The sequence below is a fragment of the Xiphophorus maculatus genome, chromosome 18 (genome assembly GCF_002775205.1).
Source record: "Xiphophorus maculatus strain JP 163 A chromosome 18, X_maculatus-5.0-male, whole genome shotgun sequence".
NCBI classification, from domain to species: domain Eukaryota; kingdom Metazoa; phylum Chordata; class Actinopteri; order Cyprinodontiformes; family Poeciliidae; genus Xiphophorus; species Xiphophorus maculatus.
The window spans coordinates 31,788,180-31,801,336 of record NC_036460.1 but is presented as its reverse complement, the minus strand read 5'-3'; the positions used below and the strand labels follow the sequence as shown (position 1 = coordinate 31,801,336).

The following is a 13,157-nucleotide window of genomic DNA, read 5'->3' as shown; positions in this document are numbered from 1 at the left end:
AGTATTTTCTTAACTTTGCTTTGTATATAGTTGAATACATTTTTATTTTTGTGTGAGAGTATATCCCTCGATCCTGCTCTGTTACACCTGAACTTCCCACTGTGGGACAATAAAGAATATTTTTTATCTATTCTAGTTTATGGTTTTGGATAACATGTAACATGCTTTTTATTTATTATGTAACTATGCAGAGAAGCCACAAATAATAATATTGTAACATGAAAACAGAATAGGTTGATTATCGGCTTTTGATAGGTAACTAGCTAGTTGAACACAAAAACACGAGTTTTTTAATCAGTGAATAAGAAAATGTCAGCATCTCATTCAGTATGTAAGAGAGGCAGACTGAAAGGCTAAATGTGTTCTTGCTTTTGCATGAAAATCAAAGTCCATCTCCAGAACATACTGCTGGTTACACTGGTCACTAGATCTCTGAAGTGACAAAAAGGTGTCACCGTGGTTACAGTATCCTTTACAATATGGAGAACATAAAGCGTATCTCGGTTTAAATATCAGAACTGGGAATGAAGTTTGGAAAGAGCCATTTTTCATCCTCCCTTTAGATTCTTCTATGGTCATCTGGATATGGAAAAAATAATAATCAAGCAACTTTTTAAGATTATTCAGGAACAATGAACCATTTTCACAGACTGCTCTGATTTTGTTGTGTTATTTACAAACAGCAGGAAGATGTTTTATCTTTATAATAGTGACATGATTTCACCTAGTATGAAGCTAAATACTTGGGGCAGAATATGTTACTTTTTGATTAACAGAATAAATATTTAATATTGACAATGCTTTGTATGAAATGGACGTTATTATTTTATGCACAATGGTGCTTTGTTTCTTCTGCTTTACTCACATATTTAACGTAGTCCTTCCACTGCTGCCACCACAGCATGGAGATCAGGAACCAGCTCTGGCTCTGCTGCAGCCCATGTCTGCTCTCCCTTTCTAACCACCCCCTGCATACAGGCAGACACACACACACGCACACACGCACACACGCACACACGCACACACACACACACACACACACACACACACACACACACACACACACACACACACACACACACACACACACACACACACACACACACACACACACAACAAGAAACTCTCATCAGGTATAAGCACATACCATTTAGAAACAGAAAAAGAAAAATCAGATAAAGAGGTGGGTTACCTGATGATCTGCCCTTCCTCTTCAGGAGTGGCAGGTCTGAGGCCCAGCACTATGTGGCAAACCTGGGATAAGTCAAACACATTGACATGATCATGAATGAATGCTGTTGCGGTTCCAGCAGCTGTATTGTGCCACAGCAGCATGCCGGGGTACCAACCTGGAAGAGCAGGTTCAGGAACTCATTGGCCAGAGCGCTCTTCACGCTCCAGATCTGGTAGTCTTCAAGGGTCAAGTGACCCAGCTGTGAGGAGCCAAACAACACACAGGTCAGCATACTGCACTGTCTGAATGCAGAGGGTTCTGACACCTCACAAAGCTTTTTAGATTTCACTCCACCTGGTTACCATGTGTGTGACGTGCTGGTCTGATTTCAGGCATGATGCCACTTATTAGTCCCTCCAGGAAGTTGCAATGTTCCGATTGCAACTATTAATGCAAATGCACTTATTTTGCATAGACTTGCAATTTTTGCCAGTCATCACAACTTTTCCACAAATGACTAATCAGCTTAACGTTTTCTGTATTTCCGTCTTTTCGGACCAATTACTGCAACGTGACGTAATAATTTAACTTCTTGTTTCACATTATCTCTTGAAACCTAAGACTGCAAAATGAAAACATATGTGATGCTAAACAGTAACAATTTATTTTTGCAAAAACTGTTCTGAGATGTTGTGTAGGATTTGCTTATAGTGTGTATACAGGTGACCTGTCCAGGTGTACCCCTCCCCTTGCCCGTCAGCCGCTGTAGATAGACCCCACCACCCTTACATCCCCACAAGGATAAGTGTGTTAGATAATGGAAGGGTGGATGTGTAAACAGTTCATCTTAGCTTGATTGACTAATATGAAATTCTTGGCATTTTTGGCAAAAATAACAATTAAACCTTTTTGAAAATGGTCCTACAAAATTAGTAATTTTATGTCGCAACAATCACAAAAAATGATGCAAAATTTTAGAGGAACGGACGTATTCAGCTGACTCAGCCTGCAGTTCCATCTGTCTGTCAACTGTTTCAAACACCAGATTATAACTGAGCTGTTAAACAGGTCTGCAATGAGTTGCCACCTGTATTTTTGATATTTCGCCTGGATGGCTTTATTAATGGACAGTAAACTATCCCACAGTGCTGGCTAACACCTCAGTCACTCTACATCTCTGGATGTGTGAGAGTTTAAGAAAAATGACATCTATCAATGTGGATCTGGAACTGCAGGTTTCCAACAAAAAACACTTAACTAAAGCAGGACTTCCTGTTTTACACGCAAGAATGGAAAACTGAAAAAACACAACCATTTGGGAAACATTTTAATAACTGCATGACCACAACAATGATAAAGGTTGGCATTAAAATTTTATAATACAGATAATACTTGCTGCCTAAGAGGCAATATGTGGGGTCACCCGTATTTATGGAAAATGAAGAAAAGGGTGTAAACAGAGTGACTGTTTAAAACAGTAAATATGTTTGTTTACCACCAGAAAATAATGTAAACCACAAAGAAAAAGAGTCATTATTAATCTACAAAGTCCTAAATTTGATCTGACAATTTAATGTTTAGTTCATGAAAATTTTTCAAATTAATGTTCTATGTTTGTTTTACTACTTATTTAAATTTGTTCTTTAATTTCACGTTCAAACAGATAGTATCTTGGGACCTAGGCTTTTGGAAATGCATGTGAAGAAGAGCACCCCGATGTCTCACCTTGGTCGTGTCGTGCATCTTCACAATTTCCTCCACTATGTCTGAGATGCTGCTGTGCAGCTCCTGCAACAGCATCAACATGTCAGTGGGAGACAGGAGAAACCAGAACTAAGCTCAGCTTTCAAATCTGCTGGGGAATATTCTGCAGGCTGACGTGGAATTCATTTCACTCAGTTGATGTGCAGGGTTCCCACATATTTTCCATTTCCAAACAATCACAAGACTTGGAGTTCTAGACTTTTTTTCTGTACCTTTTCTAAAAATGTGGACATTTGGTTATAAAAAATCTATCTGATCACATCAACAGTAGTTAGGATTTACTAGGTTTATGTTCCACAAATCATAAAACACAATACTGAAGTTGGCATGGGACTGTTTGGTAAAGTGTATGACTTTCTAATATCCAATGAAAATCTGTAACACTTGTCCACTAAGGTCAGGATTGTCATACCTTCAATATAGATTCTTTAAAGCTCACTTTCTGATCACATTTTTGATATGTTTAAACATGTTAAATTAAGTTCCAATTATTTTGTTTGGGATTTAGACCAGAATCACAAGTCAAGTTCAAAACCATGACTGAATGAGTGCACATGTGTCCTTCACTCTTAACTCATCAGCTTAAAAACGAATATACTACAGAGGCAACACAAACAAAAGATGCAATAAATATCAATCTATGTTTGAAATTGGAATCTATAATTTAAGTATAAATCTATACTTCATTTTTCAGACGTTTAATTTTTTTTCTGTTACAGACAGAATAAAGAATAAAGTCTATAAGCTCTTACACTCTTTTCTTGGCTTACCTATTTTTCTTTGATCCTTACTTTTCCAGATCTGAAAAATTATCATTTATGCAAACTACATATTGTCATTTTATTCCAGATGTTTCAAGATCTTACAGGAACCCTGAATGCGCTAATCTGCTGCATCTCCACTGAAATAAAAGATTTCATTTAATTCTTTCTTCCTCTTAAACTCACATGTGTTCATGTCTTTTTGAAGTTAAAAACACAAATGAGAGAATCAAACGGCTACAAGGCAGAAAGCACCAGACCACTACACATTTATTACCAAGGCTACAAGCTATTCTACCACGAAACATTCCAAATAATATTTTAATAAACACTAAAAATTCTCTGATCAAACCTAAATGTATGGTGTCTCTAAAGTATGCGTAATCGGCAACAGACTGGACTGGGCATCTAACACTGACGCTGTGTGCAGAAAGGGGATGAGCAGACTATTTTTTAAGGAAGCTGAGATCCTTCAATGTGTGCAGCAAGATGCTGGAGACCTTCTATTACAGTGTTATTGCCGGTGCCATCTTCTTTGCTGCTGTGTGTTGGGGAAGCAGCATCAGAGCCAGCGACTCTAATAGACTAGACAAAATCATCAGGAAAGCTGGCTCTGTACTGGGACTAAGGCTGGAGTCCCTGAAACTGTGGTGGAGAGGACACTGAAGAAGGTTCTGTCTATTATGTACAATAAACAGCACCTTCTCCACCACATAGTAGACAGACAGCGGAGCACCTTCTCACACAGTCTGCTCCAGCTCCGCTGTCGTAGGGACAGATACAGGAAATCCTTCCTGCCACATGCCATCTCACTGTACAATAAAAGCTAAATCACTGTTCTGCACTAATCAGTCCAATTTCGCACAACTGCACTGTGGCACACTTGCTGTACATATATTTACATATACATTCTGTTCTGCATTTTGAATCCTTGCTAGGACTGCTCTAAGCTGCTTTTTATATTGACAGCATGTCATATTTTATTCTTATTTTATCTTGTCTACATTGCTACTCAGTGGTGGTTGTTGTGTGTCTTGTCTCTATGCTGCTGTAACTGCGAAATAATTTCCCTGCTGGGATGAATAAAGTAATTCTATTCTATTCTATTTTTACTGTTATTTCCCAACAGCAGTCAATCAAATGGACCAGTTAACCTTTAGAGAATATTTTTCAAATGCAGAAGATAAGTCTCTTCTACATTTGCCTCCATAATGACACTCAAGCCAAAGCTGTTGGGCTGTTTTCCACTGAATCATGTGTTCATAGCAGGAAATGAATGCTCTCTGAGCCTGAGGGTGAACTCACAGGGATTGTGTCTGTGCGATTGTCCTTCCACACCTCCAGCAAGGCAACAACCATCTCATGGAGCTCATCTCGAGACAGAATCCCATCACGGTCCACATCAAATACTTTGAAGCAAACTGAAGAGGGAAATAAAACTAATTAATTTTATGATGTAGCTAATATCTTGATATGACTGTTTCTGCATCCAATCGATCAAAAAGTTGATTTGAGGCTACATGTTAGAGCAACACAGGAGAAAGCCCTCTTTTGACAGGAAGCCTGTTATTATGGAAACCCACAAGGAAGGTTCATTTATCTATAAGCAGTTAGAACCACAGCATGGCTTACATTTCTGCCTTTCAGCAACAGGCCCCCTACAGCAGGCTGAGAGTCCACAAGAGATCTCTTTAAAGTCGATGTGATTGTCCCGATTTTCATCGAAGGCGTGAAACAGACCTGAAACACAGCATGAAGGACAGAAATTATGTTTGGATGCAGTAATAAAGAGCAAACAGTGCAGGGGGAGGAGCAGGGGCTGGAGAGACCATCCTGGGCTAATTGAATGTGAGCTCATTAAGATTCAGAGTTCACAAATGATTCCAAAGTAAAAGCAGAGACTCCTGCGAATAGTAGAAAAGCAACAAGTCCATGTCACTGGTTCCATCAAGCATCGATTCACTTGGTTCCAAACACTGAAACCTGAAGACCTTACTAATGATTTCACAAAGTTAGATTTAAAATTCCAAAGAGTTCAACAAGCAGGGATCAAACCTCGACCCCAATTAAGGACAGTATAAGCTATCAAACTGTCCATGTCAGTTCAGGCTTGATGTGTTTACATGTTTGACATGGATTTCCAAGATTCCCCAGACGAAAGATTGGTCCCACTTTCCACACAGACGCATATTTCCAGAATTCTCAATCCAGTTTTTAAAATATAGAAGGACAGGCTCAATGTGGATTTACTGCACGTATGTATGTAGACGGGGTCTATGGGTGTGACAGACGACAGCAGGGTGGGTATTGTGTGATGGACAGTCGGGTGGGCGGGGTTAGTGATGTAAGGTGTGTTGGTACGTGGGTGGGGTTTGACCGACATGTCAGTGGTGGGTGTTGTCTGGTGGGACAGATGTAGTCCAAGGGCAAGATGACAGATTTAGGGTGGATGAATGTGGTGGGGTTGGGCCTGATGGATGGATGCAAACACCAAGACCACTACTCAGGAAATAAAGTCTGCAAAAATGTAGATTTTTCCATGTCCATTTTCATGCTTAACCACACTTTATAATCTTTTTTTAAGACTGCATGTTTCTATTAAATATGTTTTCATAGATTGGAGACCTATATCAGAGAAGATAGGACCTACCTTCACTCAGAGAGGCATGGATGGGAGGAGACACCAGCGGGACGAAGGTTTCCAAGTCAAAGCGGCCGGTTCTGGACTGGGCTTTGAGGAGCCAGTAGCGCTTCTCCAAGTCTATTATGTCTGACTCTTCCACTGCAGGACAAGATCAAACAGGTAAAACATGGATCACAGTTCTAAATGTACACTGCAGGACAATGTGGACAATAACTCCAGCTCCAAACATCAAAGAGTTTCTCAACCAAAGGAATGATGGCTGATTGAGCTTAAAACAACAGATTCACAGCCTTAGCCTAATGAAATGAAACTTAAGACAGGTAAAGAGAGAAACTGTGAGTGAACATTAAACCATTACTGTACAATGATATGTTAACTACATTTATATTAGATGGTGCTTTGTATGCTCCTACTGGCATCGAAAGAAAAAGTGTAGTTAAACTAAAGCAGTTCCAGTTTTATCCAGTGGAGGAAAACACAGTTTGTCCTTAGCAACAATATGAACTTATAAAAGCAGAGAGCTCATTTTATTTAGCGTTAAAAAAAAACATCTAATAGGACTGTGTCATCATTAGGAAGGGAACAAAGATCAAACACATCAGAAGTCAAACTGTTACTGACAGTGTTTTATCTGTAATACCTGCCTTGTTGCTGAAATGTGTTCTTCAAATAAACTCGAAACTCCTTTTTCTTTCCTTTTTTTTTTTTAACCAGAAAACCATAATTCTTTGCTGACATATCCATTCTTCACAATGTGATAAACAAGAAGAACCAAAATCCTAAAACACACAAAAGGGGTGACTAAATGATGTAAGGCGTTCTGTGTATATCTACAAAGGTTTGCAAAGTAATGTCTTGTTCTATTGAGTTCACACTAAGCACTTTTCTTAAAGCAAGAGAGGTACCGAGTCCACAAAACTCATCTGCTGGGATGAACTTTAAGACCGCTCTAGAGTTGAGAAAATAACTTCCAGAATTCCGAGACTTTTTCTTGCCAAAAGGGGAATTTAGAATTTAACCTCTTCTTAGGTTTTATGTCACAAACAGTTCTATGTACTTGGGTTTGGGTTAGACCAAACAAGTCAGGTGGTTCTGCAATCATTTACAACTTAGGTGTGTAATGGGTATATGATTCTGTCATTTCTCTATCTCTTTTATGCATCACACACACACTGTTGCATGCTTACATATCCATAACATATAAAAATGGCGACAGTCACACAAAAACAAAACTGATTAAGGAAGGCCAACACCTTAGAGAGGGAGCAGAATGAGGAGAAGATAAAAGCAGAACTTGCGCTACAATCTTTGCTTCACTTGGTGTCAACCCTAAGTCAACTTGGTGTCACGCAGCGCTGAGTGGAGCCCAGCGCTGGATGGTGAATGTCACTCTGCATCTGTTTTATTTGTATGACTTGTAACATTTGATCATTTTCAGCATTAAAGCTTGTTTTATACTTAAACAAATCTCATTATTCATCAAGGTACTGACTGAGGGTTTTTGGTCTGGTCCCGGTACTGGTAAACTGGCATGAATGTTACACGGTGAAAGAATCCTTCCTCTAAAAGAAACTTTACAGGAACTTTCTGCTGATGCAACAAAACTGGTTAGAACAGGAACTGGAACATAAATTGTGTTTACTAATCAAGCATAACATTTTGACCACCAGCCTATTTGTGTGTGGTTTTGTTTTTCATTTCAAAGCTACCCTGGTCCATTATGCCGCAGAATCCACTCTGTTATTAATTCTTCAAGTAGTTCAATGTCTCATATCTATGCTTTTATTTTGAAGGAGGTTTGTTCCGTTTATTTTCTTCTTCTTGACATTCGTCAGCTGATCTGTTTTCTGTTTATTGTTGAGACAGTCATTGATGATGTGAGTAGTGGTATCAGTCATGTGACATGAATAGGTAGATGCTAATTATCACTACTGAGAGTTGTTTAGCTGCTGGTACATTTCTATAGTTTGTTAATGTCTGTTTTATTCTTAATGTGTTTGATTTTTATTAAAACTATCTAGAGTTTAACCGTTAGTTTTTGAGCTTTGACCAGTTAGAGCTAGACTGATTCTGAGTTTTGCATCATTTAAATTTAAACAGCCCTTATTACAGAGGGAATTAATGCTGATATTTTTTACCTGCTTGTGAATTGTTATATTTACATTTTTGCAATAGTAATTTTGAACCTTTATTTATTATTTCTGTATTTTCAGAAACTGCTTCAATTTATTTGCACCATTGACATAATTCTTCAGTAAACCTATTTAAACACCTGATGACCAGCGTGCTTTCTGACCGAAGCCCTGTAGTGGTCAGTGAACAAAATCCATCAATCAATTTATTGATTTTCCACCGAGCTGTCAGAGTCGCTGCAATTGCTGGGTTTTTAAAACTGCTCGACAGGAAACTGTATTTACATTGAATTGTTTTGTTTGCGACACCAAGCTGATAATGTCCACAGTCAGCACGCTATACAAAAATGCATAGCGTGACTGCCGATCTCTGTGTAGCACCAGTTGTGTGGTAGCTGCTCTGGTGCAGAGGAAACGGGGCTAGCCCCTCAACTAGCTCAATCAAATTGCTAGTATCCATTAGAATTGTGGGAAATGAAGCCATTTGTCATGAGAAATTTAGGCAATTTTTACACTTGACTATGAAGTCTCAACAGACCGAGGACAGTGTGCGGTCCAACGAATGTGTACAGTATGACTCAGTATGTGGGAGCAGTATCATGTTTTGCCACCACATCGCATAATGGTTTAAAAATAAAAAAGAACATTCTGGATTGAAAGAACATGCAGATGGCAGTAGGACCACTGAGAGGAGGAAGGGGAGCTTGATCTTTTCACAGATTATCTGTCTCATATTATAGTTAGGAAACAGTGATAGTTTTAATAAATATGAAAAAAATCTTTTTTATAAAAGTTATCTACTGCAGCTTTAAAGAAAATAATCATCAAACTGTGGGAGGGAAGTAGACAAAGAGGGAATACTCTGACTGTTCAGAAAAACAGAGCATTGTATGAAGCTCTGCCAGGCTTGATGGACTAGTCTCTCCCTGTCAACATGCTAATCCTTAGATTAAGCTAATAGGATTCAGCAGCTAGCCAGATACAGTAGCTGTTGGCATGACAGGTGTCAAAATACAGACATGCAATAAAATTACAGTCAGTTCCTGGCAGAACAAACTGGCAATAAAATCAACTTTAAGGAAGGCTTGTTTTTAACAACTGCTGGTCACAGCTTCAATGAGGATGGCAGAATGAAGCAGAATGGTGGAGAGCAGACAGTTCCCTGTACCTGTGGTACCGATTCTGAGTTCTGAAGGTAAACATCAGGACAGTTGGGCCAGCACATGCTGAGAAATGCTTTCAGCATTCCTGTTTACTGTAGCAGTTCCTGCTGGTTCCAAAGGGCCGACTGAAACAAACTAAGAGGAGCAAAATCAATGATTTACAGTAGAATGTTCAGGGAGCTATATTGAGCTAACACAGACAAATGGATGAAAGACTGATAAATTATTGAGGGTTATGGACCGAGGCAGGGAGAAGACACATCCCAGTCTCAAAGCTCAGATGGATGTTGCAGCCACAGCAAAAACAAAACATTAGTTCCTCCTTGGAGATAATCATAAAACAAGCAAAAAGCAAAAAGGCCTTCTGTGGTCTACAGCGTTTGGACTAAAAGGATGGATGTATAAAACCTCAATGTCGGTGAGGAGGAAGGTAAAACGGCAGTGTTTTTCCCAACATGACAGCCTTTTTCGGCTGGAAGACAGGAATCATAACATCACTGTTGGATTGTTATTCTGAAACATCTGATGGCAAATCAATAAAACTCCTCATCCTTCCAATGGAGCTGCCCTGCATGTCTTCCTCTGCCTTTCCTGCCCTTACAGTCACCAGCATACTACACCATTAAATCTGTCACAACATTCAGATGTTCTGCAAACAAACATCACACTTTTAAAGATACAGATTAGCAGTTTATATTAGCGCTGCGTTAGCATCACAGTAACAATAGCACTCTTCAGTGTGGAGGCTGTCACAATGGGAGGATGACTCAAAGGTTGACATTTTCAATGTATAAAGCCTTTTAAATAAAAACAGTTTCTATGACATATAGTGACATGGAGAGGTCAAAGAGAGCAGGAATTTGGTACATAACAGGAAGGCTCAATGGAGTACCATCAACATTGTTCCATTTCATCACTTAAATGGGACCTTTTAGTATAGCCCATTGAACATGGGCTATGGGCCCATTGAACATGGGCTATACTAAAATGTTCATTACTTTTTGCATGAAATTATTTTCCTAATTATGAGATTTCACGACCAGGTTCTAGGCAGCAGCGGCAACTGTAAGGCACATACAGCTGTAAAACCAACTGACCAAACGTAAACGTCTTCCAATATTGAAGTGGGCAGAGCTCCACTTGCATTGGTAAGGAGTTCGGCTTTCCTGGGGTTGCCGACTTAATAATCGGGAGATTTTTGAAATGGCTCAAGTGTCTGGATGTTTATTTTTAGTGCTCTAGAAGTAGTAGAGATCCAAATGGGTGTACAAAAATGCACAAAAAGACAATTTTGCATCATAAGACATTTAAAACTCTTTACCCCCGTCTGTCGTGGAATATGCTGTACACAGAAATGTTGGCAGCTTTTGGGAAATCTCATTTTCTGGAATTTATACAAGGAAAAAGCTGTTTTGGTAAAGCTATGCATGCTGATGGCACTAATCACGAACAGAGATGTTAACTCCAAATCACTTTTTTCTTTGGTTTAAAATAATGAATATCTGATTTACACTAACTGTTCTCTCTCCAACTAATTTGATTAATTAATTAATGATAGCTCATGGGACCAAAGTTAGAGAACATATTTTTAATCTGGTTCTTCAAACTTCTCCCAAAACTTGTATCCGCTGATCAAAGCTTTACAAAGATGGAGATCAAAATCGACTAAAATTCTCTATCAATGCATCTCTGTGCAGAATCGGTCTGTTTATCTATGTTGGCCGGTGCTGACGTATCTATAACACATTAGCAACTGACCCAAGGATTTGAACTCGTGCTACCCTCAACACTCAAAAGACCCACTGAGCATCAGAGCAACAATCCCATCAATGTGAATCTGAGATGATGATATGCTGAGGAAAGAGATTGTAAGAAGCTTCTGCAGTAACTGTGTAACTGAAGAAAGGCCAAACTTAGAATGCAAGAGTAAGATTCTTCTCATCTAGGAACAAAAGAGTACATAAATCTCAAAAAACATGACTGACTCCAGTTCAAAGTGTGAGATGGTTCTAGGCATAAAAGCCATTTAACTGAAGACACAAAAAAGGTTTCCAACAGAAAGAAAAAACCCTGAAGGTCTGATACCCACCTGCGGGGGCAACTCTCTCAGAGTGGCAGCAGAGATACCATACCATTATCCAGAGAACATCCTTGGACAGGTTCTGCCACGGCCTGCATGTAGCAAAATTAACTCAGCGCAAAAAAAAAAAAAACTCTACAGAAACTACACCATCCTGCAGGGAATGCTGAGACTCCCAACACCTTGACTATACCGTGACAGTAGGCTAGCAAGCAGATGACTCCCACTGCTAAGCTCAGTCATGAGTCAAGCTTTACCATCTTGTTCTGGAAAGAGTCATGAACCACGATTGTGTCACTCACTCTCTCTCCAACTCTAACATACACACACACACACACACATGCACGCACACGCACACACACACTCACATGCAGAGACACAAAGTTAAGAGGATAAGATGGGAGCAGGCAGATTAAAGGCAAAGTCCGGGTTACTTGGTCAAGATAGGCTCTTTCCAGGGCTCTGCTCCTAATTGGTGAAATTAAGCTTCACTATATTTACTTGGCCTTTAACCTGCAACCTCAATAATCAATTTCATGAAATGCTTTTATGTAAGGTGGTCAATACCTCATAACAACTGAATAAGTTCTATGATGAAAAGCTTAAGGCATAAATTCCTGGAATAATGACAGAAAACAACTCCTTATGCCTAAACACAAGTACAGTACCTTGCAGAAGACCTCAACTGTTTTCACTTTCTGTCATGTTACAGTTGGCAGCACTGTTGCCTTGCAGTAAGAAAGTTTATGCCCCTACAATGTAAAAAAGTGTACTTATTTTAAGTGTCTTTGTAAATCTTTACCAGGAGTGTCTATCAGTCTGGAGGGACCTATGCAGTACATCCAACTACAGCAGGGATTTCATCTGAGCACTGAGGCATTTTAATCATTCACAACACCAACAACCTCTACAACCGAGGCAGAACTGGGATGAGGATGTGCTGAAGGGGAACCAACAGCAACACATCACAGGAATAACACAAAGATTTTAGCCTGGATTCCCTGCATCAGAAATAGCAGCTTTGAGTTCATCTCCGTCTCCACTCTGTTTGTTATGTTTATGAAGAGAAACATGAGGAAACTGATTGAGCCCTGACTGGTCTTTATGTTTGTGAATGGCGACAAATGGAGTGGGTGTGTAAATGTGTAACTAGCCACGTTTTCGTTACAAATGTGTGCAAAACTTTGTCAATATTCCGCTAATGTCGAATAAACACAATTTCACCATTGAGGTGTTTCCATTAAATAAGAAATACAATTAAAATCACACATGAATAAGTTTGTTCACACAATAATTCATTTAAAAACCATGCCACAACATCATCCTTCAACCACTTCCTGTCTTCTTCTTCATGGTTTGTACCACTAGTAACATCCGGTAGTTGATCATGTGATTCGTGTGATGCAAAAAACAGTTTTCATTGCAGTTTTGCAATATAA

The 13,157-nt window shown here is 39.2% G+C and overlaps 1 protein-coding gene across 4 annotated transcripts in view; it reads right to left on the bottom strand.

The window, feature by feature from the left end:
• The window catches only part of usp32 (ubiquitin specific peptidase 32), an 84,435-nt gene that overhangs the window by 47,122 nt on the left and 24,156 nt on the right, over positions 1–13,157 (bottom strand). For all 4 annotated transcript variants that reach the window (XM_023351000.1, XM_023351002.1, XM_023351001.1 and 1 more), the window contains exons 6-12: positions 6,350–6,481; positions 5,332–5,439; positions 5,005–5,120; positions 2,900–2,962; positions 1,350–1,433; positions 1,193–1,254; positions 866–968 (exon numbers count right to left, since the gene is read on the bottom strand). In XM_023351000.1, the coding sequence (XP_023206768.1) occupies positions 866–968; positions 1,193–1,254; positions 1,350–1,433; positions 2,900–2,962; positions 5,005–5,120; positions 5,332–5,439; positions 6,350–6,481 (668 nt within the window). The remainder of the gene's footprint in view (positions 1–865; positions 969–1,192; positions 1,255–1,349; positions 1,434–2,899; positions 2,963–5,004; positions 5,121–5,331; positions 5,440–6,349; positions 6,482–13,157) is intronic.